This window comes from Pongo pygmaeus, chromosome 13 (assembly GCF_028885625.2).
Source record: "Pongo pygmaeus isolate AG05252 chromosome 13, NHGRI_mPonPyg2-v2.0_pri, whole genome shotgun sequence".
Taxonomy (NCBI): Eukaryota; Metazoa; Chordata; class Mammalia; order Primates; family Hominidae; genus Pongo; species Pongo pygmaeus.
Window position 1 is genome coordinate 57,870,313 of NC_072386.2, and position 24,705 is coordinate 57,895,017.

Below are 24,705 nucleotides of genomic sequence, written 5' to 3' on the forward strand. Positions count from 1 at the left end.
ATAAAATGAGGTGACTCAGGCAAAAGTACCTGGCCTTGTGTAGTGAGTACATTGTATGTGTTACATATATTCTTATTGCTGAGAATCCACGAAAGAATGAATTAAATAATGAGGACCCTTTTGTCGGGTTTTTGAGTGAGTTTTTTAAAATACAAGGTAGTAGTTTGTGTAAATACTAAATCCATTGGTACCTCTGCAGAATGTAGGAAATGGAGTTTCTAATTCCAAAAAAACAGCACATATGCTGAGGAAAGTATAATACCTAATATATGTGGTTTAAGCACACATGTTTAAGCAATGTAAAATTCCATGAATATGTTCCTTTTCATCTTAAAATTTGTGATTTAAAAAATATATTGATATTACTATAAAGAATTATTATTATTTCCCTTGGTTTACAGAGTATTGTTACAATCACATTTGAAGTACCAGGAAATGCAAAGGAAGAACCTCTTAATATATTTATTCAGGTGAATGCAATTTTTAACTGATTAATGATTTATCAACGATTTTGTTACATAGTTGTTGCTATTAGCAGTGGTTGGTATTATTAAAATATGTCACTTGATACAGAATCTCCTGTGGGAAAAGAATGTGAGAAACAAGGACAATCACTGCATGGAGGTCATAAGGCTGAAGGTACAGTTTACTGTTGCAGACTTTTGGACAAAGTCCTTTTCTTGGCTGTTATAAAAACTATATTTGGTTTTAAACAGAAACACTGGTTTTAGTACAAATCATCTTTGTCTACTTTCATTTTTCTTTATTATTTTCATGATTGAAAAGGAGCTTTGGAAATCACTGCATAAGGCATGAGTTATTTGCACAACTTCCTTTCGGGTTGCAGCTAGAACAACCTGTGTGCTTTGAAATGTTACCTTCTGCTCTCTATTCCCAAGTACAGAGAAATAATGTTGCAAATCTCACTTCTGCTGAACATTATGCTTCCTGATGCATTTAGCAGACACTTAACATTTGTCATACTCTAAACAAAGTTACAAAGGACTAGAAGAATTCTTGTTCTGTATTTAGAAACCCACTCACATTACTTGATATTTGGGTATTTAAGTCATGAAAGGTATTTCTTCCAGGAAGCAGTGATTCTAGGTGTATGCTTAACCAGTCAGTTGAGTGTCTACTCTTGTGTGTTCACAAGTGTGCACAAAGTTTTTGGTATATTAAGAACATTATTTCAAATAAATTAATTTCATCCCCATAGGAGCCAGTTTATCAGATAATTCGTTTCTCATTTCTGCAAATCAATACAAAACGAGCTTTTATTCAGATAAATATAATAGTTTTTCTTTATTTCATCATTGTTCATTGATTGCAACCCATTTCTAAAACAAATTATTTAATATAACCAAAATCCTTTAACTTCTCAACTTTTCCCACTAAAACTGTGAAACATTATATAAAATCTTTAATCAGTAGGATATGATACATATTTCATCATTTTGTTTCAGGTTTTGGTTGTGATAAATAACACTGAAAAACCATCCTAATATATTTATTAACTTTATCATTAGAAAAGGGGATTGTTCAAAAAAAAAAATCAATACACAGAAACCTTTTTTGAAAATTAAAAACATTAAGAAACTTCTTGTAATTCACAAATAATTGGAATTAAGTAATTTTCTCAGCTTAAGAGTTTGTATTTTTTAAGTGAATATCAATAATTAATCCATTAACATCGATGCTCTATTTCTGCTTTTAAGTTTGAACTGAGGCTGATTAATGTTCAGTCAATTCTCCTTTGAGCAGGGATTGGTGTCAATCAAAGACAAATCACAACAAGTGATTGTCCAGGGTGTCCATGAGCTCTATGATCTGGAGGAGACTCCAGTGAGCTGGAAGGATGACACTGAGAGAACAAATCGATTGGTCCTCATAGGTAAGTCTCAAAGGATTAACAGTTTCAAAACAAAGTGAAAAATATATTTGAAAGGGATATCATGTGCCACTTAAACAAATTAACCATTCAGGTCCTCTTTTATAACTAAATAAACTTGTGGTCAGTGTTTCGTCTTTATCATGTTATAACATTCATAAAAGCTTGTTAGGACTTTTGTTCTTTTTCAGTTTTAGAAAAGTGATTAATCCAAGCACCAATGTGGTTTTGATGTACTGAACTGGAAAGTTAAAGATGGAATCACTCAATTACTATTCTTTTTGTAAATTTCTAAACACCATAAAGCATTTAATGAACTGGAATTGATAGGTGAACTGTGTCATTTTAATAAGCATAATGTAATCACGTCATATTTTGTTTTGTTTGCAGGCAAGAATTTAGATAAGGATATCCTTAAACAGCTATTTATAGCTACTGTGACAGAAACAGAAAAGCGGTGGACAGCACATTTCAAAGAAGATCAAGTTTGTACATAACACTAGAAGCATTTCTTATCAAAAGGATTGGATAATAAAAATAAGTTTCTACTGGGTATATTTCAAGCATTTATTTATTACTTTAGTTATGAATTCCAATATACTTTAAAATGGTATTTATTTTACAGCATACATAAAATGTAGCAAATCAGTACTGTAAAACATTTAACATTCATACAATTATATATAATATCTTTTTTTAAGAATGGTATTTCACAAAAATATCTTGAAATTGGCTTTGGAGTTTACATATACTGAACATGAAAATTTATAATAATGATGATAAAACTTTCAACATTGTCATTTTTTCTTAGAACTTCAGTTGATTGCAGAGATATAATGATTACATTGTTATTAAATTTTTTTAAAACAAGTGTCACCATTTTATGACATGAAATAAAAGGTTATGACTGTTATTGATGTTGATGTTGACGACCTGATCACCTGGCTGAAGGAGTGTTTGTCAGGTTTCTCCATTGTGAAGTTACTCTTTTCCCCCATTTCATACTGTGCTCTTTGGAAGGAAGTCACTATGCACAGCCCACACTAAGGAATGGGGAGTTGTAATGTACTTTCTTGGGAGTGGTCTATGTAGTTAATTGAAATTCTTCTGCAAGGGACAGTTGTCCATTTCTCTTTGTTTATTAGTTCGATCATTTATGTTTATCAGTGTGGACACATGAATATTTTATACTTTGGGTTACAATTTAATACTACTTTATTTTGTTGCTCAGATTATCCCAGCTTTGGCCATTGGGAACTCCTTCAGTTTTCTCCTGTTCCCCCTTTGACATACCCCCATTAATGTGGGTTTTGTGTTTTGTTTTTGAGCGCCTACTTATTTTTCTCCTTTAATTTTAAATAACCCCAATCCCTGTTGAAGCTGGCGCTAGGAAAACTAACAATACTCCCTTTCCCAGGTCATCCAATTCCCATGCTGATGGAGGAAATGTGCCTCACATGCCGGGGGCGCTGGGGAGGAGGCGTCTGGGATTATGTGGTTGAATAAGACACCTGGCCTGGCCCTCCTGGAGCTTAGTTTAGTAGGTCACACAAGCAGTCATTGGTAAATTTGGGATTCAAACAAATCTGTTAGGCTCAAACCTGTCTGTTATTTGTTCTCCAAGCTTCATATAAACTGAGGAGCCTTAAAGGGTAAAAACTTCAGGAGCAGCGAAGTTTTAAAAAAAGATTAGCAAGAAAGCTCTTTTCCAGATTTTATCCTGAAGGCACTAGCTACTTTAAGCTATTTTTTATTATATTTTGCCCTTGCAGTTGGCATTTGATTTGTCACTGAACACTCATTGTCATAATTATAGACGCTATGTGACTATCAATGGCATAATATTCTTTTATGCTGCATTTTTATTAGATGGCACCTCAAAGTTTTCCCAAGTAGGTGGGTTTTAAATTATGAATATATACCGTGGCATAGTGTCTTACTTAGTATTTTAATAAGATCCTTATTTACATAACAAATATTTGTTTTATTCCTCTGTAGTGCTACTTTAGTCTCTGAGCTAGTTTTAATGAAGCCAATCTAAAAATCGTGTTACTTCTAAGGATGTTGAGTGAGTGAGTTGAACAGTTCTGCTGTCATATTGCCCCTCCCCAGTGCAGATAGTGAATGAGGACCCACTGATTTAAAGGCAACACTGCAGCCCCTTCTTGCCTCATTGAAGTCCCAAGTTTTATTATTACAGTAAAAGCACTTAATGTTGACATTTCTGAAAGAATGAAGAGGCCGGGCACGGCGGCTCACGCCAGTAATCCCAGCACTTTGGGAGGCTGAGGCAAGTGGATCATGAGGTCAGGACATCGAGACCATCCTGGCTAACGGTGAAACCCCGTCTCTACTAAAAATACAAAAAATTAGCCAGGCGTGGTGGCGAGCGCCTGTAGTCCCAGCTACTTGGGAGGCTGTGGCAGGAGAATGGCGTGAACCCGGGAGGCGGAGCTTGCAGTGAGCTGAGATCGCCCCACTGCACTCCAGCCTGGGCGACAGAGCGAGACTCCATCCCAAATAAATAAATAACCAACCAAATTAGCCGGGCGTGGTGGCGGGCGCCTGTAGTCCCAACTACTCAGGAGGCTGAGGCAGGAGAATGGCGTGAACCCGGGAGGTGGAGCTTGCAGTGATCCTAGATTGTGTCACTGCACTCCAGCCTGGGCGACAGAGCCACTCCGTCTCAAAAAAAAAAAAAAAAAAAAAAAAAAAGGAAAAAAGAATGAAGAGCTAGAGCCAGGCATAGTGGCAGGCCTGTAGTCCCACCTACTCAGGAGGCTGAGGAGGGAGGATCACTTGAGCCCAGGAATTCAAAGCTAGCCTGTGCAACATAGACCCTGTCTCTAAAAATGAATTGGTTAAAAAGAATGAAGAAAGGAAGGAGGAAAGGGAGAGAGAGAAGCCCTTATAGACTGGGTGCATTTCTTGTATGTGGGGCCACTGTGTAAGAACAGGATTTTTCAAACTGGGCCCATACTGGTATGTGTGAAATCAATTTAGTTGGTTATGGCCATTTTTTTTTTTAAAGGAAATATCAGTGATCACTATAGTGTAAGTATATTGTTTCGCGAAACCCATCTTGGTTACGTATTATGTCTGTATGTGTAAGATTGTGATATAAAACGTATTTCTTACTGTGGTTAAATATTCAAAGAAGTTGGAGAACCATTGCTGCAAGGGGACAGAGGACTCCGTGTGAGCTCTCCTGCCTTCCCTGAATAAACTTACACAATTTAGTGCTGGGACATTTGAACCTTTTCTGAAAATTTGAGTCAGGGAGAGCATCTTGGGGAGGTGGGGAGGAAGGTAGAAGGAGCAAAGCAACACCCCCCTGAAGCCTGGGAATATTGTCAGAACCTTAAATATAATTCAGCTCACCATTCTGGATAAGGACAGACTCTACCAATGAAAATGGGTGATTACCAGCTGTGAAACACAAAAACATACTTTTACGGTTACACATTCCTTTACAAACAACCGTGTACATTTCAGCCTCCCGCCCCACCATTTCTTTTCTCCAGGAGGGAAGGCTGCATGTTGAGGTGGTCATAGAATGTTGAGTATCATACTTTCCTACCTCGCTTTTATTTGCGCGGTTTTAAATGCGCCTGAACAGAACCCATGCAAAGGCTTGCCAACTGGCTGGCTGCGCCGGATGAGTAGAGCATCTTCCTTGGTGGCAGGTGGGTGCGAGGAGGAGGGGGCTGGGCTTTTCTCCGGACGGGTGTTTGCCCAGAAGACCCTCATCATTGGACTACGTCAGGAGGAAGTGGCACCGCTCCGAGGTAGGGGAAGAAGGGTTATAAAGGGGGGAGTCCACCACACATGGTCTCGAAGAAGCTTTTATAAAAGGCAAAGGCATCTTTGCTGGACGTTGTTGGAAAGGAGTAGAAACAAGCAGACGAAAACATCCCAAAGGGTAACCACTAGCTTTCCTGCTTCTTGCAACATTCATCCCAGGCTTCCAGCTCAGCCCGCCCCAGGCCAGGTGATCGGCCGCCACATCCCCTGCGACTGAAACGCCTGCTCCTCCATGAACTTGCCAAGAGCTGAGCGCCTTCGCTCCACGCCGCAGCGCAGCCTCCGGGACTCCGATGGGGAAGACGGTAAAATCCATGTCCTGGGAGAGGAGGAAGATGAAGACGAGGAGGAAGATGAGAAGGAAGTGAGCCAGCAGTTCCTAGAGCAGTCGCCCCAGCCGGGGCTGCAGGTGGCCCGGTGGGGCGGGGGTGCGCTTCCCCGAGAGCACATCGAAGGCGGCGGCGGCCCGAGCGACCCCTCAGAGTTTGGCACCAAGTTCAGGGCACCGCCAAGGTCTGCGGCGGCCTCTGAAGATGCCCAGCAGCCGGCAAAGCCCCCCTACTCGTACATCGCGCTCATCACCATGGCCATCCTGCAAAGCCCGCACAAGCGCCTCACGCTCAGCGGCATCTGCGCCTTCATTAGTGGCCGCTTCCCCTACTACCGCCGCAAGTTCCCCGCCTGGCAGAACAGCATCCGCCACAACCTCTCGCTGAACGACTGCTTCGTCAAGATCCCCCGCGAGCCGGGCCACCCAGGCAAGGGCAACTACTGGAGCCTGGACCCCGCCTCCCAGGACATGTTCGACAATGGCAGCTTTCTCCGGCGTAGGAAGCGTTTCAAGCGCCACCAACTGATCCCAGGAGACCACCTGCCCCACCCCTTCCCTCTACCTGCTGCACACGCCGCCCTGCACAACCCCCACCCAGGCCCTTTGCTTGGGGCCCCTGCCCCGCCGCAGCCTATGCCGGGGGCCTACCCCACCACCGCCCCCGGGAGACGCCCGTACGCTCTACTGCACCCGCATCCTCTTCGCTACCTACTGCTCTCGGCCCCCGCCTATGCCGGGGCACCGAAGAAAGCAGAAGGCGCGGACCTGGCGACCCCCGGCACCCTTCCCGTGCTGCAGCCCTCACTTGGTCCTCAGCCTTGGGAGGAGGGCAAGGGTCTGGCTTCGCGACCGGGAGGCGGATGCATCTCTTTCAGCATTGAGAGTATTATGCAAGGGGTCAGGGGAGCGGGTACAGGGGCTGCGCAGAGTTTGTCCCCGACCGCTTGGAGCTACTGCCACCTGCTCCAGCGACCATCATGCCTGTTGCATCCCCAGGCCGCTGCCCCTTTGCTGCAAGTGTCCGCTGCCGCCGCTGCTCGGACAATTTTGCAGCAACAGCAGCAGCATCAGGAGGAGGACTGCTCCAACGGCTGCGCTCCCACCAAGGGCGCGGTGCTGGGTGGGCACCTGTCGGCAGCCTCGGCGCTGCTGAGGTATCAGGCAGTGGCAGAGGGCTCTAGGCTGACATCGCTGGCTGCCCCTTTGGGCGGAGAGGGGACCTCACCAGCTTTTTGAGTATCACCCACGCCCAGTTCCCTGGCCCACTCCGCAGGGCCCTCCTAGAGCAAGGTGGGAGGAGGGAGCGACACGCAGCTGCTCACTCCACCTTGCGCGGCCCATACTGGGCTTGTGCATCTGAATCCCGCTGGAGAGCAAACACGAACTTCTGTTCGCTGCAAAATGGTTAGAAAGAAACAGCTGGATTACGTTCCTCTAAAAACCACCTGAACGTAACCTTCGCAGGGCGTCAAGTCGTCTTTTCTTGCCTTCGGTTGTGGCTTCTACGGTTTTCCCGATTTGCACATTTCCTGGGGTGCTATGAACGTGAGTGGGGTATTTTGTTCTGGCATTAAAAGAAAAACAAGCAAGCAACAAAAACACAGCCTCCGATGCCAAACATGTTCCCCCTTCTTCACTTCCTTGAAACTGGAAGTATTATTCCTAAGTCAAGTGCAAAATGCTTCTGCTCTCTGTGTCTTCCAGATAGGGATGTTTAATGTAAGTAGGATATTAATTTCAGAACATTGATTTCTTATCTGTGTGTCTGACGTGCCATCTTTAATGTTAAAATTAAGATGTTAAAATTAAGCCTAGTTATATAGACGAAATAAAATGCTAAGTCACTATACTACATCGTTTATTTTCTATTACGTCTCATTCTTCCCTTTCTAAATGGAACTTTTTAAAACCCACATTATTTTCTCTCAATTTATTTTCACAATTCATATTTATTATAGATAGCAGAAGTAATCCATTTTAATATGGCCTTTAAAAATTCCAAGTATTTGAGGTTGAAAATGTCCTGGCTTTTAAAATAGGAAATTTACTATTTATGAGACTTCCAAAAGAAAAGAATAGGAAGGCATGTAAATATATTCTCCATTTATTTTTCATCACCCCCAACAAGCTGGAAAACCATTTGAGATCAATTTGGAATGTAGTGGCCAACATGTACTCAGGGAAAAATAAAAGGATATATACATATATATATATTTTAAGCACTAGAATTTTCAAAACTTATTTCTTAAAAAAAAAAAAAACTCTGAAAAGACTTTGCAACTAGAAAGGTTTAAGTGTTACTCGGCGTCAGGGGACGGAGTGGGGGGAACCAGACAAGAACGCCCATCATGAATTGCTCCCCACAAAGAAAACAAATTTCTAGGAACTTGGCCGTTTTCCCCTGTCCTGAGTGGGGTTCTCGATTCCGTGCCGCTTTAAGAGAAGCTGCTCTGTGAATGTGAGAAAGTTTTTCCCCCAGTCCCCATCTACTCCCCACCCCCAGCTATGAATTTCTTATTTCAGGAGGGAGGACAAACATGGAGACACACATTTTTACAGTAGTCTAATTGGCCGATTTTTCTCCGGCTTCTCTTCTCCATCCCGTCTCTTGGAATTTCTTGGCATGCCCTACCTGAGATCCCCTACGGGAGATTTCCTCCTGGCTCCTGCGGTTCTGAGGACGTTCTGAAAAGTTGCCAAGCCCCACCTTTGTTAGCTGCCCAGACCCCAGCTTCCAATTCTTCCCTCTTCTTTGCACAGGTAGCCGTCAGCCCCATAGCACCACCAGCGTCCGAAATAGACCACTTTTAGCAAATCCGGCCGGGCTGGGGCAGTCTAAGAGTTTGGAAACAAAGTGAGAATAGAGGGGTCCTATTTCAAGCCAGGTTCTCGCTGGTTCACGTTCCAACTCCCCTCTGCCCTTTGTGCGAAAATGTCTCCAGGCCGACCTTCATTCATTTATTATCAACGAACGTCCTGGGACAGCGGCTACAGTCGGCCGCTGAACCCAGAAGGCACTTTCTCTAGGCTTTCTTGGCACCCTCCCAATTATCTTCCTTCTCTTGCCCGAGGCCAGACCAACACAGCTACGAACAAGGGTGACTGAGGGTCAGACCCCTTCCCGGAACGGCCTCCAAGCTCCTAATTTTTGCCAAATGTTAAACTATATCCAAAGATGAATATTTAAACAATCAATTCAGTGGCGGAGTAAATTAAACGTTATTCTCCGATCAAACAGGAGCTTCGGGTCCACCTGTTTGGAAGCACCCAGGCGGCTTGGAGAGGTCCGGCCTTCGGGTGCGACCCGCAGGGGTTGCCCTGCCCGGCTCGCGGAACGGACGGTCACCTGGCGCGGCTACGAACCCGCCAACGACACCAAGCACTTGCCGGGCAGACCAGGCGTCGTGGAGGCGCCGCAGCCCCCCCCCCCCCCCCCCCCGGCAACGACGCGTCCCAGGGGCCCGTAGTGCTTGGCGCGGTGACCAGATCGGGCCGCCTTCCTGACTGCACAGAGCAAGACGCCACACTCTGGATCCCAGGCCGGGTCCCTGTGGTTCTGCAGGGAGGTCCCGGACGCCTCCCAGATCTTGGGCTTCTGTAACCCTGAGTCTGGGTTTTAAAATCACAGCTCTTCCAAGTTGCACGAAGAGTCCAGGGTCGAGGGTCAAGGGTGGTCTTCGACCCGCTGGATCGTCTTCTTGAGAATTAGCTGAGAGCTAAGCCTAGAGATGCCCAGGGAAGGAAGCCAAAAGGCTGGAGCCGAGCGCAAAGGGCTGGGAGACGCGGGGAGGCCCCTTACCCCCGCACCCCCTCCCCCCACCCACTGTCCTGCCCGCTAATAACGCTAATAATAGTAACAGTATCGGCCAACTGTTTCCCCCCTGCTCCTGGTCTGCCAGGCACCGGATCCTCCTTTAGCACTCCCAGCACTCACTGAAGAAGGCACTATAGAATTCTCCATTTTCCAGACTAGAAATAGGTAACTCGGAGAAATTAAGAAACTCGCCCGAGGACCCTCAGGCAGTAGCACCTGGCCAGGTTTGCTTTCTGAACCACTGACTCCACTGGCTCACGCCGCCTTTCCTGCCTGGGCCTCTTGCGGGTCGCAGGGGTGGAAGCCTGACCTGGGCCAGGGCCCCAAATTCTTTCTCCTGGCCTCTGTCCCACGGCCCCCGGTGCCAGGAAGCGCATTTCTCTCCCCGAGACCCAGACGCGCCGAAAGACTCGCGCGGTCAGTTCCCTACCCCGGCGCCCTGGGCTGAGCGTTTTCTTCCAAGCCTCTGCCGAGCGCGGGGAACGGCGCCGCCAGACTCCCCCAGACCGCGCTCCGGCTCACGCCTGACTAGAGCACTCTGCTTCACAGAGGAGAGTTCTGTGCGTTCTTCCTCCCTGGTGTGATTTTCGTTCTTTTTCCTCTCGTGGTCCCCAAGAACCCAGGCACCCCTCGACTTAGGTGCCGGCCGTACCGGGAATCCCTCCCCTGGACTCCCTGCGGGCCCGAAGCCACCTCCTAATCCCAGCCCCCTTCCCAAGGCGGCGGAGGTGGGCAGCTGCGTGCCCCGCGCCGCCCCGCGAAGTCGGAATTCCTCTTCGGAGTCTTGATCCAGCTCTCCACTTCGTCGCCCCGCACTGGATCCTGGCAGCGTGAAACTTGCCCAGGAAGCTGGGCTGCGCTGGCCTGGGGTGAAGGTCCAAGAGACGAGGGGGCCGGGACGCGGGGCTGTCGCAAGGACTGGCCCTCTGCGAATCCTCAGGCCAGCAGGCCCGGGACTATAGGAGTAGGAGTGGAGGTGGTGGCCACTGGAGAGTAGAGAGAACGTCCAGGAACCGGTGGACTAGGAGTCCCTGGCGGCTGGCCGAGGGTTGCAAGCAGAGGGGACTGTCGGTTGCCAGCAAGTCCCATGCAGGTGCCTTCTGGCACGGCAGTAACATTCTACAGTGCCGATTCTGTGTACATTGAGTATCGAAAATGAATAAAATCTGTTTATACATTGGAATGTAGCTTATGATTCCAAAATCTCATCTCCAGGCTGCCTAGATCACACGGCCCCGTTCTTTTCATGTTTACTTAATAACGGTCGTTAGAAAATTTAAAGAAACAGCAGAAACCACGAGAAAAATAATGGAACCAGACGGCGGTAAGGACTAACAAGGCTGGCGGGGAGACTTAGCAAATGGTGGCTTCTGAGAGTTTGCACCAGTCCTTCACCACATTTTATTGGAAGTGTGGAGAGTCATGATTCTCATTCCTCCCCAGCCTTCCGGAAAAATGCTCAGAAATTTCTTTCCACATTGACACCTGATTACAGTCTAAATAGTAACCTTATTCTAATTGTTAATGTAACCTTCTCATAATTTCTACAAAAATACTTTAGTTTTTCTAGCTATGTTTTCGTGTAATCACTGAAATTATTTTAATTGGTTTTAAGCATTCATTGATTCCATATACACCACCTGCAAAAAACTTACATAGGTGATCACTAACAATACTAGAATTCGCCCCATCCAAAGAAAACATTAGAGTAGAGAAAGAAAAAGGATTTGAGAATCCAGTATGAAATTCAGTTAATCATTAGTTCCCTGTTACTCAACTACCTTAACATTGTCAGGTTTACCTGAACATAAACTTCATTTTCTTAATTGTTCTTAGAACAAAGGGATATGTTTATTGAAATCAGTAATTAAGAATATTTTGGGACAGTTATAATTTACTTAGCCAGTGAAGCAGTTTCTATTCCCAAATCCAGGCAAAGAGAACAATAAGATTAAACGTAGCCTAAGAGATTTCCTTTTTGTCAAATAATGTGATTTTGCTATGTATAGAGGAGATGTCTATATGTAAGGGCATATTTATGACCAGTAGTTCCTAAAATTAAGGGGACTATTATTGTGTTATTCAAGGTATCAGTTGTATAGGATACATTATGTCATATTTCAAACAATGTTTATATTTTCTTTAAGTTTAAAGAGATCAGTTTAATTAACCTCTATGTACTTCTCCTCTGGGCCAACCTTGTGTCTTCTTTATCTGCTGACAGTCCCCTCACCACTGAATTATTTTGAATCAAATCCCAGATAGTCTATCATTGTATTGTATTTTTGAATATTTCTCTAAAAGATAATAATTCCATCAATGAGACTGGGTGCAGTGGCTCCTCCCTGTAATCCCAGCTCTTTGGGAGGCTGAGGTTGGAGGATCACTTTAGGCCAGGAGTTCAAGACCACCCTGAGCAACATAGCAAGACCTCATTTATAAAAAAGAAGATTCCCATCAATGTAACCACAATACCATTATCACACCTAAATAATCCATTAATAGCATCAGTTTATCCAGGCAATATTTAAATATCCTCAATTGTCTAAAAACTTTTTGTTTAGTTGGTTGGTTTAAATTAGAATGCTAATAAGGGCTATGTATTTTGTTTGGTTGATATGGGCTATTATATCTCTTTTAGATTTCCTCAATCCTCTTTTTTTTCCCCCCCTTGCATTTTTATGGGAGAAACTGAACTGTTTGTTCTGAAGAGATTGACATTCTGGACTTTGTAGCTGCAGGTAATAGTTTTTTGGCAAGATATTCCCAGGGATAAGATCGTTTATTCAGACTTTTGAATATTGGCAAATAATAACATTGTTTGTAGAGGGAGGATTAGTCAAGATATTTTGAAGAATCAACTATCGAAAAAACAAATTTTTATCAGAGTAAGCATGGATCTGGTAAAGATTATGTGAAATTTTCCTAAACGCAAATACAATCTAAAATTGTAATGTCCTACAATTAAAAAATAGATTATTTTCCATATATTTATAGAAATATAAATGATCAATCAACTATTTCATTGAAAATTTTAAATCTAGTTTTATTTTGAGGAGAATAAAGTTTTTTATATCTTTAATATTTTAGTTGAAGATCCAAAGACATTTTATGTTAAAACTTTAGGTTTTATATTGTTTTGTGTTTTAAAACATAAAATCTAAAATGTGGTAATATCCATGAGGTGCAGATAGAGTAATAGCACAAATTCTGTGCTCATGAAAATTCATTTTAGGATAGCTTAATTAAAGGGACTCAGGATTTGAACGATATTAGATTAGACAGAAAAAAGTTCACTTGAGTGTAAGACATAAGTAATAAAAACCAAAGGTAGCTAACTTTTTTAGGCTTCTGATTTCTTTAATGAGTATGCATATGAAATAAAATTTCCATGTCCATGTCCATTTTTCCATGGTGCATTGGGCTTCTATAATTTCGTCTATCTCATCCTGCAGTTATTTTCACGGGTTTCTGTGTCCACCACTATCTGGAATCTCTGAGACGGTGAAAACGAAATCTTATTCTTCTTTATATTTCAAACAATTCCTAGCACATTATCAAAAATACCTGATAAAATTTATTGTGTGTGTAATACTGGTAAGCATGCAAGAGGGTGGTAAATATATAGGCTTTAAGTTTAGATAGATCTAAATATTATTAAAATTACCAAATTATTGTTTTTAAAAAGTATTATTTTCCTAGGACAACTAGAGATTTTTAGATAAGGCTGGATTTGCAATACTTTAAGTAACAGGTCACAGTCCTCAAGTATTTAATGCCGATTTGGTAAGCAGCTGATGTTTTATGTAATACTGTCGGGTATTTTTTATTTGCGTGTATTTTCTGATGCACTGGATCCGGCACTTCATACCACGTCATATATCTGTTTATAATATATACAAATGTATTTTCATATATAATATATTTGATGTTTGATGGCTTTGAAACTTTAATCTTGAAATAGATTTTAAATTTTTATTAAAACTATTTAAATAACTACTGTAAGGAAAGAGCTCTTATTTGTTGAAATAAAATGTAGATTCATGTTTCCTTGTGGACTAGTCTAGTTTCCAAGGATAGATGGCGGTGAGGAGTTGGGTATCTAGATGGAATTTCTGTTGGTTTGGATTCCAGCTCTGCTGCTTACCAGCATTGTGACCTCAGGCAAACAACTTAACCTCTCCAAGCCTCAATTTCCCCATCTATATAATGGTGATATTTATAAGTTTCACCTTATAGGGCCATGGTGGGGATTACATGAAATAGTGGCCTGGCACATACTCAATGCTCCATGCATGTCAGCTAGTACTTAATGATGCTAATAAACATGTTGTGTCCCTAAGCATGGGTGGGATCTTGCCTGACGTCCTTCTCTCTGCATCCCGGTCAGTCTTCACATGGTGGGCATCTTTTATTTCCGGTCACACACGGCTGGTATACAGAGCATGCTGTTTGTTTCCTGCCAGAAGGTTCGTGCTGCAGCTCTCCTGCTAGTTTAGCTTAGCCTTCTGGTTTGAGAGATGAGTCACATGTACCATCACTTCCCAGGACCAACAGGACCTTTCAGGAAAGCTGTCCCTGCTTACACAGAGAATTGCCCTTGCCTAACACTGAAGCCTGGCAAAGTAACATGAAATAACCACAGCAATTCTAAAATTAGAATCAGCATGCCTAGAATAACAGGTATATCCTTCTCTTGTACTTTATCACTTGCTTCATTTCTGCTCAGCCTAATTTTCACTTGACGTGTAGATTTATTTTTTGTTCACTCATCCGGAAAACGTTGACTGAGGAATTACTCTGTGTTAAGTGCTGTTGTAGGAGCAAGGGATACAATGATGATCAAGGCAGATGCAGCCCTCACCTTCAGGTGGTGGAGTCTGGATACAGACAAGGAGGTAGGCAGCTGTAAGATGTGTGAGAAATGCTGCGCTGGGTCAGCCCATGGTATTAGGAGAGCAGGTAAGGAAGGGTGGGGACAGGAGCGGACAACCTGGAGGAAGAGGCACCTAAGCAGAGTCCGGAAGGCTGAGGAGGAGTCAGCAGATAAAAGAGAGGGGAATCATGACATGCCATCTCAACTGTAGGGCACGGCTAGCTGGCTGACTTAGCTGCTGTAACACCGGATTTTTGCAAGACTCCCTGAGTATTTCTCATGGACTTGTGAACCAATCTGAGCAAGAAAATCACGTAATTTCTTTTATGCCCTGCCCAAGAAAGCCACCTGGAGGGGCAAGGGGACCTTAGCAGAAAGAAGCTGGAGGTGGGGGTACAGCGGGGTGATATTACTCTTCATATGGTGTGGGATGGACACCTCCCTGTCATATGGCTCGTAATGTCCAGAGGGGGAGAGGGGGTTGACTTTCCCCTACGTTATTGGTAATATCACCCCCCTCTCTCCAGCTAAATATTAAGTACAATATCACAGGTGGGGTGTACACCCCCTGCGATATTTGAAGTAATATCAACTTCTCCCCCTCTGGATATTAGAAACAATATCACAGAGGGGTGTACACTCCCCTGCGATACTGGGAGTAACATCATCCTCTTTCCCCTGGATATTAGGAACAATATCACGGAGGGGTGCACACCCCCTGCGATATTGAAAGTCATATCATCTTCTTTCTCCCTGGATATTAGGAACAATAACACAGAAGGTGTTTACAACTTCTGCAGTGTTGGGAGTAATATCATCCTCTCTCACCCTAGATATTCAGAACAACATCACATGGGAATTGTACCCTTCTGTTTATTGAGAGTAATATCATCCTCTCCCTTTCTGTATATCAGAAACAATATCACAGAGGGGTGTGTACACCCCCAGGAATGTTTTGAGTAATATTATCCTCTCCCTGCCTGGATATTTGGAACAATATGACAGGAGTTGTGTACACCCACCGTGATATTCGGTTTAATATCATCCTCTATCCCCTGGATATTGGGAGTCATATCAATCTTTAGCCCCTGGATATTAGGAACAATATCACAGGAGGGGTGTATACACACGGCGCTATTGGGAGTAATATCATTTTCTCCACCCGTTGATATTACGTACAATATAACAGTGGGGATGTACACCCCCTGGGAGTAATATTAATCTCTTTCCCTGTGGATGTTAGGAACAATATCACAGAAGGGTTGTACACCCTCAGCGATATTGGGAGTAATATCATCCTCTCCCAACTTGGAAATTAGGAACAATATCACAGGGGAAGTGTACAACCCCTGCGATATTGTGAGTAATATCATCCTCTCCCAAAATGGAGATTAGGAACAATATCACAGTAAAGGTGTACACGTCTTCTGATATTTGTGGTAATATCGTCTTCTCCCCTCACTGATATTAGGAATGATATCACAAGGTGTGTACAGCCCCCGCGATATTGGGAGTAATATTATTCTCTTTTCTCCTGGATATTAGAAATAATATCACAGACGGAGTGTACAGCCAACACCCTGCAATATTGGGGGTAATATCATCCTCTTTTAACCTGGATATTAGGAACAATATCACAGGGGGCTTGTACGCTTCTTTTGATACTGGGAGTAATATCATCCTCTCCATAAGCAAATAGTAGGAAAAATATCAAAGAAGTTGTGTCCACCACTTGTGATATTGGGAGTAATATCATCCTACCTCACCTGGATATTAGAAAAAATATCGGGGGGCGTTTACACCACCTGCGATATTGAGAGTAATATAATTTTCTACCCCAGTGGATATTTAGAACAAAATCACAGGGGCAGTGTACACCCTCTGAGATACTGCGAGTAATATCGTTCTCATCCCGCCCCCCTAGATATTAGGAACAATATACCAGGCAGATTATACACCTGCTGCAACATTGAAAGTAATATCATCCTTTCCCCCCTGGATATTAGGAACAATATCTTATGGGGGGTTTACAGCCCATTCCATTTTAGGAGTAATATCAACTTCTTCATTGCTGGAAATAAGAAACAATATAACAGTGCTGGGGTACACACCCTGTGATATGGCCAGTAATATCATAGACTCTCCTCTGGCATGTTAGGAACAATATCAAAAAGGGGTGTAGACCCACAGCGATTTTGGGATTAATATCATACTCTCCCCACTGGATATTAGGAACAGTATCAAAGAAGGAGTGTCTATCCCTTGCGATAGTGACAGTAATATCATCCTCTCCCTCCCTGGATGTTAAGAACAATACCACAGAATTGGTGTACACCCACTACGATCGTGGGAGCAGTGTCATCCTCTAACTCCTGGATATTAAAAACAATATCACAGAGGGGGTGTACACCCCTCGCGATATGGCCAGTAATATCATCGTCTCCTCCACTGGGTATCAGGACCAATATCAAAGGGGTGTGTACACCTCCTGCACTATTGGGAGTAATGTCATTCTCTCTTCCCCTGAATATTAAGAATAATATCACTGATGGGGTGTACAACTCCTACGATATAGGCAGTAATATCATCCTCTCCCAACCTGGATATTAGGAACAAAATAACAGGGCGTGTACACCCCCTGTGATACTGGGAGTAATATCATACTCTCTCCCACTTAATATTAGAAACCGTATCCCAGGAAGAGTGTAAAACCTCTGAGATATTGAGAGTAATATCATCCTCTCCCTACCTAAATATTAAAAACAATGTCACGGGAGGGGTGTACACTCCTACAATATTGGGAGTAATATCATCCTCTCCCTCCCTAGATATTAGAAACAATATCAAAGGGGTCGTGTACACCCCCTGTGATATTGGGAGTAACATCATTCTAATCCACCCAGGATATTAGGAACAATATTTTACAGGGGATGTACACCCCTTGACATATTGTGAGTCATGTCATTTCTCTTCCCTTGGACATTAGGGACAATATCACAGGGAGGGTGTCCCCTGCTATATTGAAATTATTATCATCCTCTCCCAAACTGAATATTAAAAACAATGTCACGGGGGTGTTGTGACCCCGGCGATATGGACAGTAACATCATTGTCTCCCTCCCTAAATATTAAAAACAGTATCACAAGAGGGGTGTACACCCCCTGCGATATGGCCAGTAATATCATCGTCTCTACCTTTGGATACTAGGAACATAACAGAGGGTTTGTACACCCCCTGCGATATTGGGCATAATGTTATCCTCTCTTCCCCCGGATATGAGGAACAATATCCCTGGTCGGGGGAGTTGGAGTACATTAAGAACAATATCACTGGGTGGGTGTACACCCCCTGAGATATTGGGTGTAGTATCATCCTCTCTTTCCTAGGATATTAAGAACAATATCACAGGAGGGGTGTACAGCTCCTGCAATATTGGGAGTAATATCATCCCCTCCCCCTCTCGATATAAGGAACAACATCCCAGGGTGAGTGTACATCCCCTGCGATATTGGGCGTAATGTCATCGTCTCCCAACGTGGATATTGGGAATAATGTCACAGGGGGGTGTACACCTTCTTCGATATTGGGAGTAGTATCATCCTCTCCCCTCGGGATTCTAGGCAAAATATGGAAGGGGTTTTACAGCTTGTGCGATATGGGCAGTAATATCATCCTCTCTCCACCTAGATATTAGGAACTATATCACAGGCGGCTGTACACTTCTTGCTACATTGGGAGTAATATCATCCTCTCCCATCATGGATATTAAGAACAATATTCCAAAGGAGGTGTACACCCCCTGCGATATTGACAGTAATATTATGCTCTCCCCTTCGGGATATTAGGAACAATATCGCAAGAGGTGTGTACAACCCCTGTGATATTGGGAGTAATATCATCCTCTCCCCCTGAATATAGGAAACAATATCACAGGAGGATGTACACCTCCTGCGATATTGGGAGTAATACCATTTTCTCTCCCTCGGGATATTCGGAACAATATCATCGTGGGTGTGTACAGCCCCTGCGACATTGCCTCTAGTATCATCCTCTCCCTCCCAGGATATAAGGAACAATGTCACAAAGGGGTGCTCACTCCCTGCGATATTGGGGGTAATATCTTCCTGTCCCCCGCTGGCTATTAGGAACAATGTCACAGAAGGGGTGTACACCCCCTGCTACATTGGGAGTGATATCATCCTCTCTGTCCTTGGATATTAGGAACAATATCCCTAGGGAGTGTACACCTCCTGCAATAGTGAGACTAAGATCATCCACTCGCCCCCTGGATATTAGGATCAATATCACAGGGGTGGTGTACACCCCCTGCGAAATTGGAAGAAATATCATCCTCTCCACCTTTGGATGTTAGGGACAGTATCACGGGGAGGTCTACGCCCCCTGCGATATTGGGAGTCATATCATCCGCTCCCACCCAGGACATTAGGAACAAGATGACTGAACGGAGGTACACCCGCAGCGATATTTTAAATAATGTCATCCTCTACGCCCTGGCAATTAAGAGTAACATCACAGGGGTGTACACCTTCTGCGACATCGGGAGTAATATCCTCTTCCCCACGGATATCGGGAAGAGTTATATTAATTATTAATATTAATAAATATATTAATATTTATTAACACATTTATTATATTAATATTATATATTTATATATTAATATATTTATATATTATATAATCTATGTTAATGAATTATATATTTATATATAATAATGTATAGAAATATAATATTATATATTATTATAAATTTATATAATATATAAATAAATTGCATATTAATATATAATAAATTATATAATATATTAATATATTAATAAATATATTAATAATTAGTAGTAATCGATGTTAATAATTACAATAGAGATAGTAAAAGTTAATACGGATTAAAAATATAAACGATTACTATGAAGTAATAGCAATATCACTATTAATAATAAAGATATCATTAATCAATGTCACTTAATTAAATCAGTCATAAGTGATGTTGGTAATAAAACAACAATTAATATTAATATTAATAACTAATATTATTAAAAATGACATTAATAGCGATAATTAATTTTAATCATGCATAATCATATATTTAAAATAATCATTAATGATTAATAACGTTATACTATTAATTAATATTACCATTTATAATTATTAATACTGATGTTTAATAATTAATAATATTATTAAGACTGATGCTTAATAATTAATAATTTTATTACTCCTAATACTGCAGGGGGTGTACACCTACCTGTGATATTGTTCCTAATATCCAGGGATGGAGAGCATGATATTAGTTTCAATATCTCAGTAGGTGTACACTCACCCTGTGACACTGATCCTAATATCCAGGGGGTAGAGTATGACATGACTCCCAACATAGCAATGAATGTACAGCCACCCGGTGATATTGCTCCTAATATTCACGGAAGAAGCGTATGATATTAATCCCAATATCGCAGGGAGTGTACACCTCTTCTGTGATATTGTTCCTGGTATCCCGAGAGGGACAGGATGATAATAATTCCAGTATCGCAGGCTGTGTTTACCCACCCTGTGATATTGTTATTAATATCCTGAAAGGGAGAGGATGATATTACTCCCCATAATAGAGCAGGAGGTGTACACCCACCCTGTGATATTGTTCCTAATATTCAGAGGCCGAGAGGTCGATATGACTCCCAATATCGCAGGAAGTTTACACCCCCGTGTGAGACGGTCTTTAATAATATTCCAAGGCGGAGGGGGAGATATTACTACATATATCGCAGAAAGTGTACACCCCCCGGGGATATTGTTCCCATGATCCCGGAGGGAAGAGGATGATATTACTTTAAATAACACAGAAGGAGTACACGTCCCCACTGATAATGGTTCTAGTTTCAACGTGGGAGAGGAGGATATGACACCCAATATCACAGGGAGTAGAAACACACCTGTGATACTGTTCTTAATATTCAGGGAGGAAGAGGATGATATTACTCCCAATACAGAGGACTGTACATCCTCTGCACACCGAGGGTGTACCTCCGTCTGTGAAATAGCTCATAATTTCCAGAGGGGGAGATGATATTACTCCCAATATCGTAAACAGGCTGTGAGTCCACAGAGGGTCGTAATAGCCAGGCAGGGAGAGGGGCTGCCTCTTACTCCCCGTATCGCGGGGGGTGCCTCATCCTCCTGGGATGTGGGTCGTAATAGCCAAGGCGGGGAGAGGGGCTGGCTCTTACTCCCCGTATCGCGGGGGGTGCCTCATCCTCCTGGGATGTGGGTCGTAATAGCAAGTGTCCGTTATTACCATTCTCTTTTTTTCTGCTGTTAGGAACAATTTCACAGGGTGTGTGTACGCAGCCTGCGATATGAAAACTAATATCATCCTGTGCACCTCCGCATGTAGGGACCATATCACACAATGGGTTTACACTTTGTGTGGGATTTGGGGTCATGTCATCCTGTGTTTCCCAAAATAGTCGGGGAAATATCACAGGGCGGGTGTCCACCCACTACTCTATTGGAAGGCGCATCCTACCTTCGCTACTGGAAATGAGGAGCAACGTCACAGACGGGGTGTAAAGCTACTGTCATATTTGAAGTAATATCATGCTCTCCCCCACTAGTTGTGACGCACAGTATCACAGGGGGTGTGTACCTTCTGCGGTATTGGGAGTAATATCATCATCTCTTCCTTTAGATGATAGGAATAATATCAGAGAGGGAGTGTACACCCCGTGTATTTTTGGAAGCAATGCCGTTCACTCTTCTTCTATATTTTACGATTCATATCACAGGCGGGGTGTACCCCACTTCTTATATCGGGAGTCATCTGATCCTCTTTCAACCTGTATATTAAGAACAATATCCCATGGGGCTGTACACCTCTTCGATATTGGTCGTAATATCATCTTCTCCTTTCCTGAATACAAGAAACAATATCACAGGCGGTGTGTGCACCCAGTGCAATATTGGGAGTAATATCACCTTTCCCCATATGGTTATTAAGGACAAAATCATAGGGTGGTGTAAAGTTCCTACGTTATTGGGAGTAATATTATCCACTCACTCCCTGGATATCAGGAGCCATATCACGGAAGAGTTGTTACACCCCCCTCGATATTGTCAGCAATATCATCGTCTTCCCACCTGGATATTAGGAAAAATACCCCGGGGGGTTTGGGGGTGTACACCCACTGCGAGATCCAGAGTAATATCAGTCTTTTCCCGCTGGATATTAGGAACTATATCAGTTCCGAATAAAAGGTGTGTGTGCAACTTCTGCGATATTGGGAGTAATATTAACCTCTACCCCGCTGCATATTAGGAACAATATACGGGGGGCGTGGGGGTTACACTCCCTGCGATATTGAGAGTAATATTATTCTCTTTTCCCTGTACATTAGGAACTATATCACAGGGGTCTGTCCACCTTCTGCCATATTGGGACTAATGTTATCCTCTCCCTCCTTGAATATCAAAAACAAAATGACAGAAGGATGTACACCTCCTGCTATATGGCCAGTAATATCATCGTCTCTACCTCTGGATACTAGGAACAACATCACAGAGGGTGTGTACACCCCCTGCGATATTGGGCATAATGTTATCCTCTCTTCCCCTGTATATGAGAAACAATATCCCTGGTGGGGTGAGGTGGAGTACATTAAGAACAATATCTTAAGGAGATGGGTGTACACCCCCTTCGATATTGGGTGTAGTATCATCCTCTCTTTCCTGGGATATTAAGAACAATATCACAGGAGGGGTGTACAGCCCTTGCGATATTGGGAGTAATATCATCCTCTCCCCGTTTCGATATAAGGAACAATATCCCAGGGTGGGCGTACATCCCCTGCGATAATGGGCGTAATGTCATCGTCTCCCAACGTGGATATTGGGAATAATGTCACAGAGGGGTGTACGCCTTCTTCGATATTGGGAGTAGTATCATCCTCTCCCCTCGGGATTCTAGGCAAAATATGGAAGGGGTTTTACAGCTTGTGCGATATGGGCAGTAATATCATCCTCCCTCCACCTAGATATTAGGAACTATATCACAGGCGGCTGTACACTTCTTGCGATATTGGGAGTAATATCATCCTCTCCCATCATGGATATTAAGAACAATATTCCAAAGGAGGTGTACACCCCCTGCGATATTGACAGTAATATTATGCTCTCCCCTTCGGGATATTAGGAACAATATCACAAGAGGATGTACACCCCCTGCGATATTGGGAGTAATATCATTTTCTCCCCCTCGGGATACTCGGAACAATATCATCGTGGGTGTGTACAGCCCCTGCGACATTGCCTCTAGTATCTTCCTCTTCCTCCCAGGATATAAGGAACAATGTCGCAAGGGGGTGTACACCCCCTGCCATATTGGGGGTAATATCTTCCTGTCCCCCGCTGGCTATTAGGAACAATGTCACAGAAGGGGTGTCCACCCCCTGCTACATTGGGAGTGATATCATCCTCTCTGTCCTTGGATATTAGGAACAATATCCCTAGGGAGTGTACACCTCCTGCAATATAGAGACTAAGATCATCCTCTCGCCCCCTGGATATTAGGATCAATATCACAGGGGTGGTGTGCATCCCCTGCGAAATTGGAAGAAATATCATCCTCTCCACCTTTGGATGTTAGGGACAGTATCACGGGGGAGATCTACGCCCCCTGCGATATTGGGAGTCATAACATCTGCTCCCATCCAGGATATTACGAACAAGATGGCCGAAGGGATGTATACCCACTGTGATATTTTCAATAATGTCATCCTCTACCCCCTGGCTATTAGGAATAACATCATAGAGGGGTGTACACTTTCTGCGATATTGGGAGTAATATCCTCTCCCCCACGGATATCGAGAACATTTATATTAATTATTAATATTAATAAATATAACAATTAATAACAATAATCGATATTAATAATTACTATAAAGATAGTAAAAGTTTGTACTGATTAAAAATATTAACGATTACTATTAATAATTAATAACAATATCACTATTAATAATAAAATAATGATATCAGTAATTAATGTTACTTAATTAAATCAATAATAAGTGATGGTAATCAAATAATAATATTAAGATTAATAAGTAATATTGAAATATGACAATACTAGTAATTAATTTTAATCATGCATAATCATATATTTAAAATAATCATTAATGATTAATAACGTTATACTATTAATTAATATTACCATTTATAATTATTAAGACTGATGTTTAATAATTAATAATATTATTAAGACTGATGCTTAATAATTAATAATTTTATTACTCCTAATACTGCAGGGGGTGTACACCTACCTGTGATATTGTTCCTAATATCCAGGGATGGAGAGCATGATATTAGTTTTAATATCGCCGTAGGTGTACACTCACCCTGTTGCACTGATCCTAATATCCAGCGGATAGAGTATGACATGACTCCCAGCATAGCAATGAATGTACAGCCACCCGGTGATATTGCTCCTAATATTCACGGAAGAAGCGTATGATATTACTCCCAATATCGCAGGGAGTGTACACCTCTTCTGTGATATTGTTCTTAGTATCCCGAGGGAGAGAGGATGAAATTACTTTCAATATCGCAGGCGGTGTACATCCACCCTATTACATTGTTCCTAATATCTAGGAAGGGAGATGATGATATTAGTCCCCATATAGCAGGATGAGTACAGCCACTCTGGGATATTGTTCCTAATATCTGGGTGTGGGGGGAGAGCGTGATGTCATTCCCAATGTCCCAGGAGGTGTACATCCCTTCTGTAATATTTCCCTTAATATTCAAAGGCGGAGAGGATGATATTACTCTCAATATCGAAGGAAGTGTATACCCCCGAGTGATATTTTTCCTAATACCCAGAATGTTAGAATATGATATTACTCCTCATATTGCAGAAGGTGTACACCCACTATGTGATATTTTTCCTAATATGCGTGGGGGGGGGTGAGAGGATAATAT

General features: G+C 42.7%; 2 protein-coding genes across 6 annotated transcripts in view; both read left to right on the top strand.

Annotated features, from left to right (window-relative positions):
• LOC129043977 (zinc-regulated GTPase metalloprotein activator 1C) overlaps positions 1-2,804 on the top strand; it is a 58,799-nt gene extending 55,995 nt beyond the window's left edge. For all 4 annotated transcript variants that reach the window (XM_054501441.2, XM_054501438.1, XM_054501440.1 and 1 more), the window contains 4 exons: positions 402-470; positions 574-639; positions 1,765-1,894; positions 2,282-2,804. In XM_054501441.2, coding sequence (XP_054357416.1) covers positions 402-470; positions 574-639; positions 1,765-1,894; positions 2,282-2,388 — 372 coding nt within the window. In that variant the 3' untranslated portion in view covers positions 2,389-2,804. The remainder of the gene's footprint in view (positions 1-401; positions 471-573; positions 640-1,764; positions 1,895-2,281) is intronic.
• Positions 2,805-5,094: 2,290 nt separating this feature from the next.
• LOC129044161 (forkhead box protein D4-like 1) lies at positions 5,095-8,053 on the top strand. 2 transcript variants are annotated; one of them, XM_063650425.1, is made up of 2 exons: positions 5,928-7,009; positions 7,045-7,207. In XM_063650425.1, the coding sequence occupies exons 1-2, from the start codon at positions 5,928-5,930 to the stop codon at positions 7,205-7,207; spliced, it is 1,245 nt and encodes a 414-aa protein (XP_063506495.1). The 2 variants fall into 2 exon arrangements, with proteins under 2 accessions (XP_054357817.2, XP_063506495.1); XM_054501842.2 differs by having other exon boundaries at positions 5,095-8,053.
• The last annotated feature ends 16,652 nt before the right edge of the window (positions 8,054-24,705 follow it).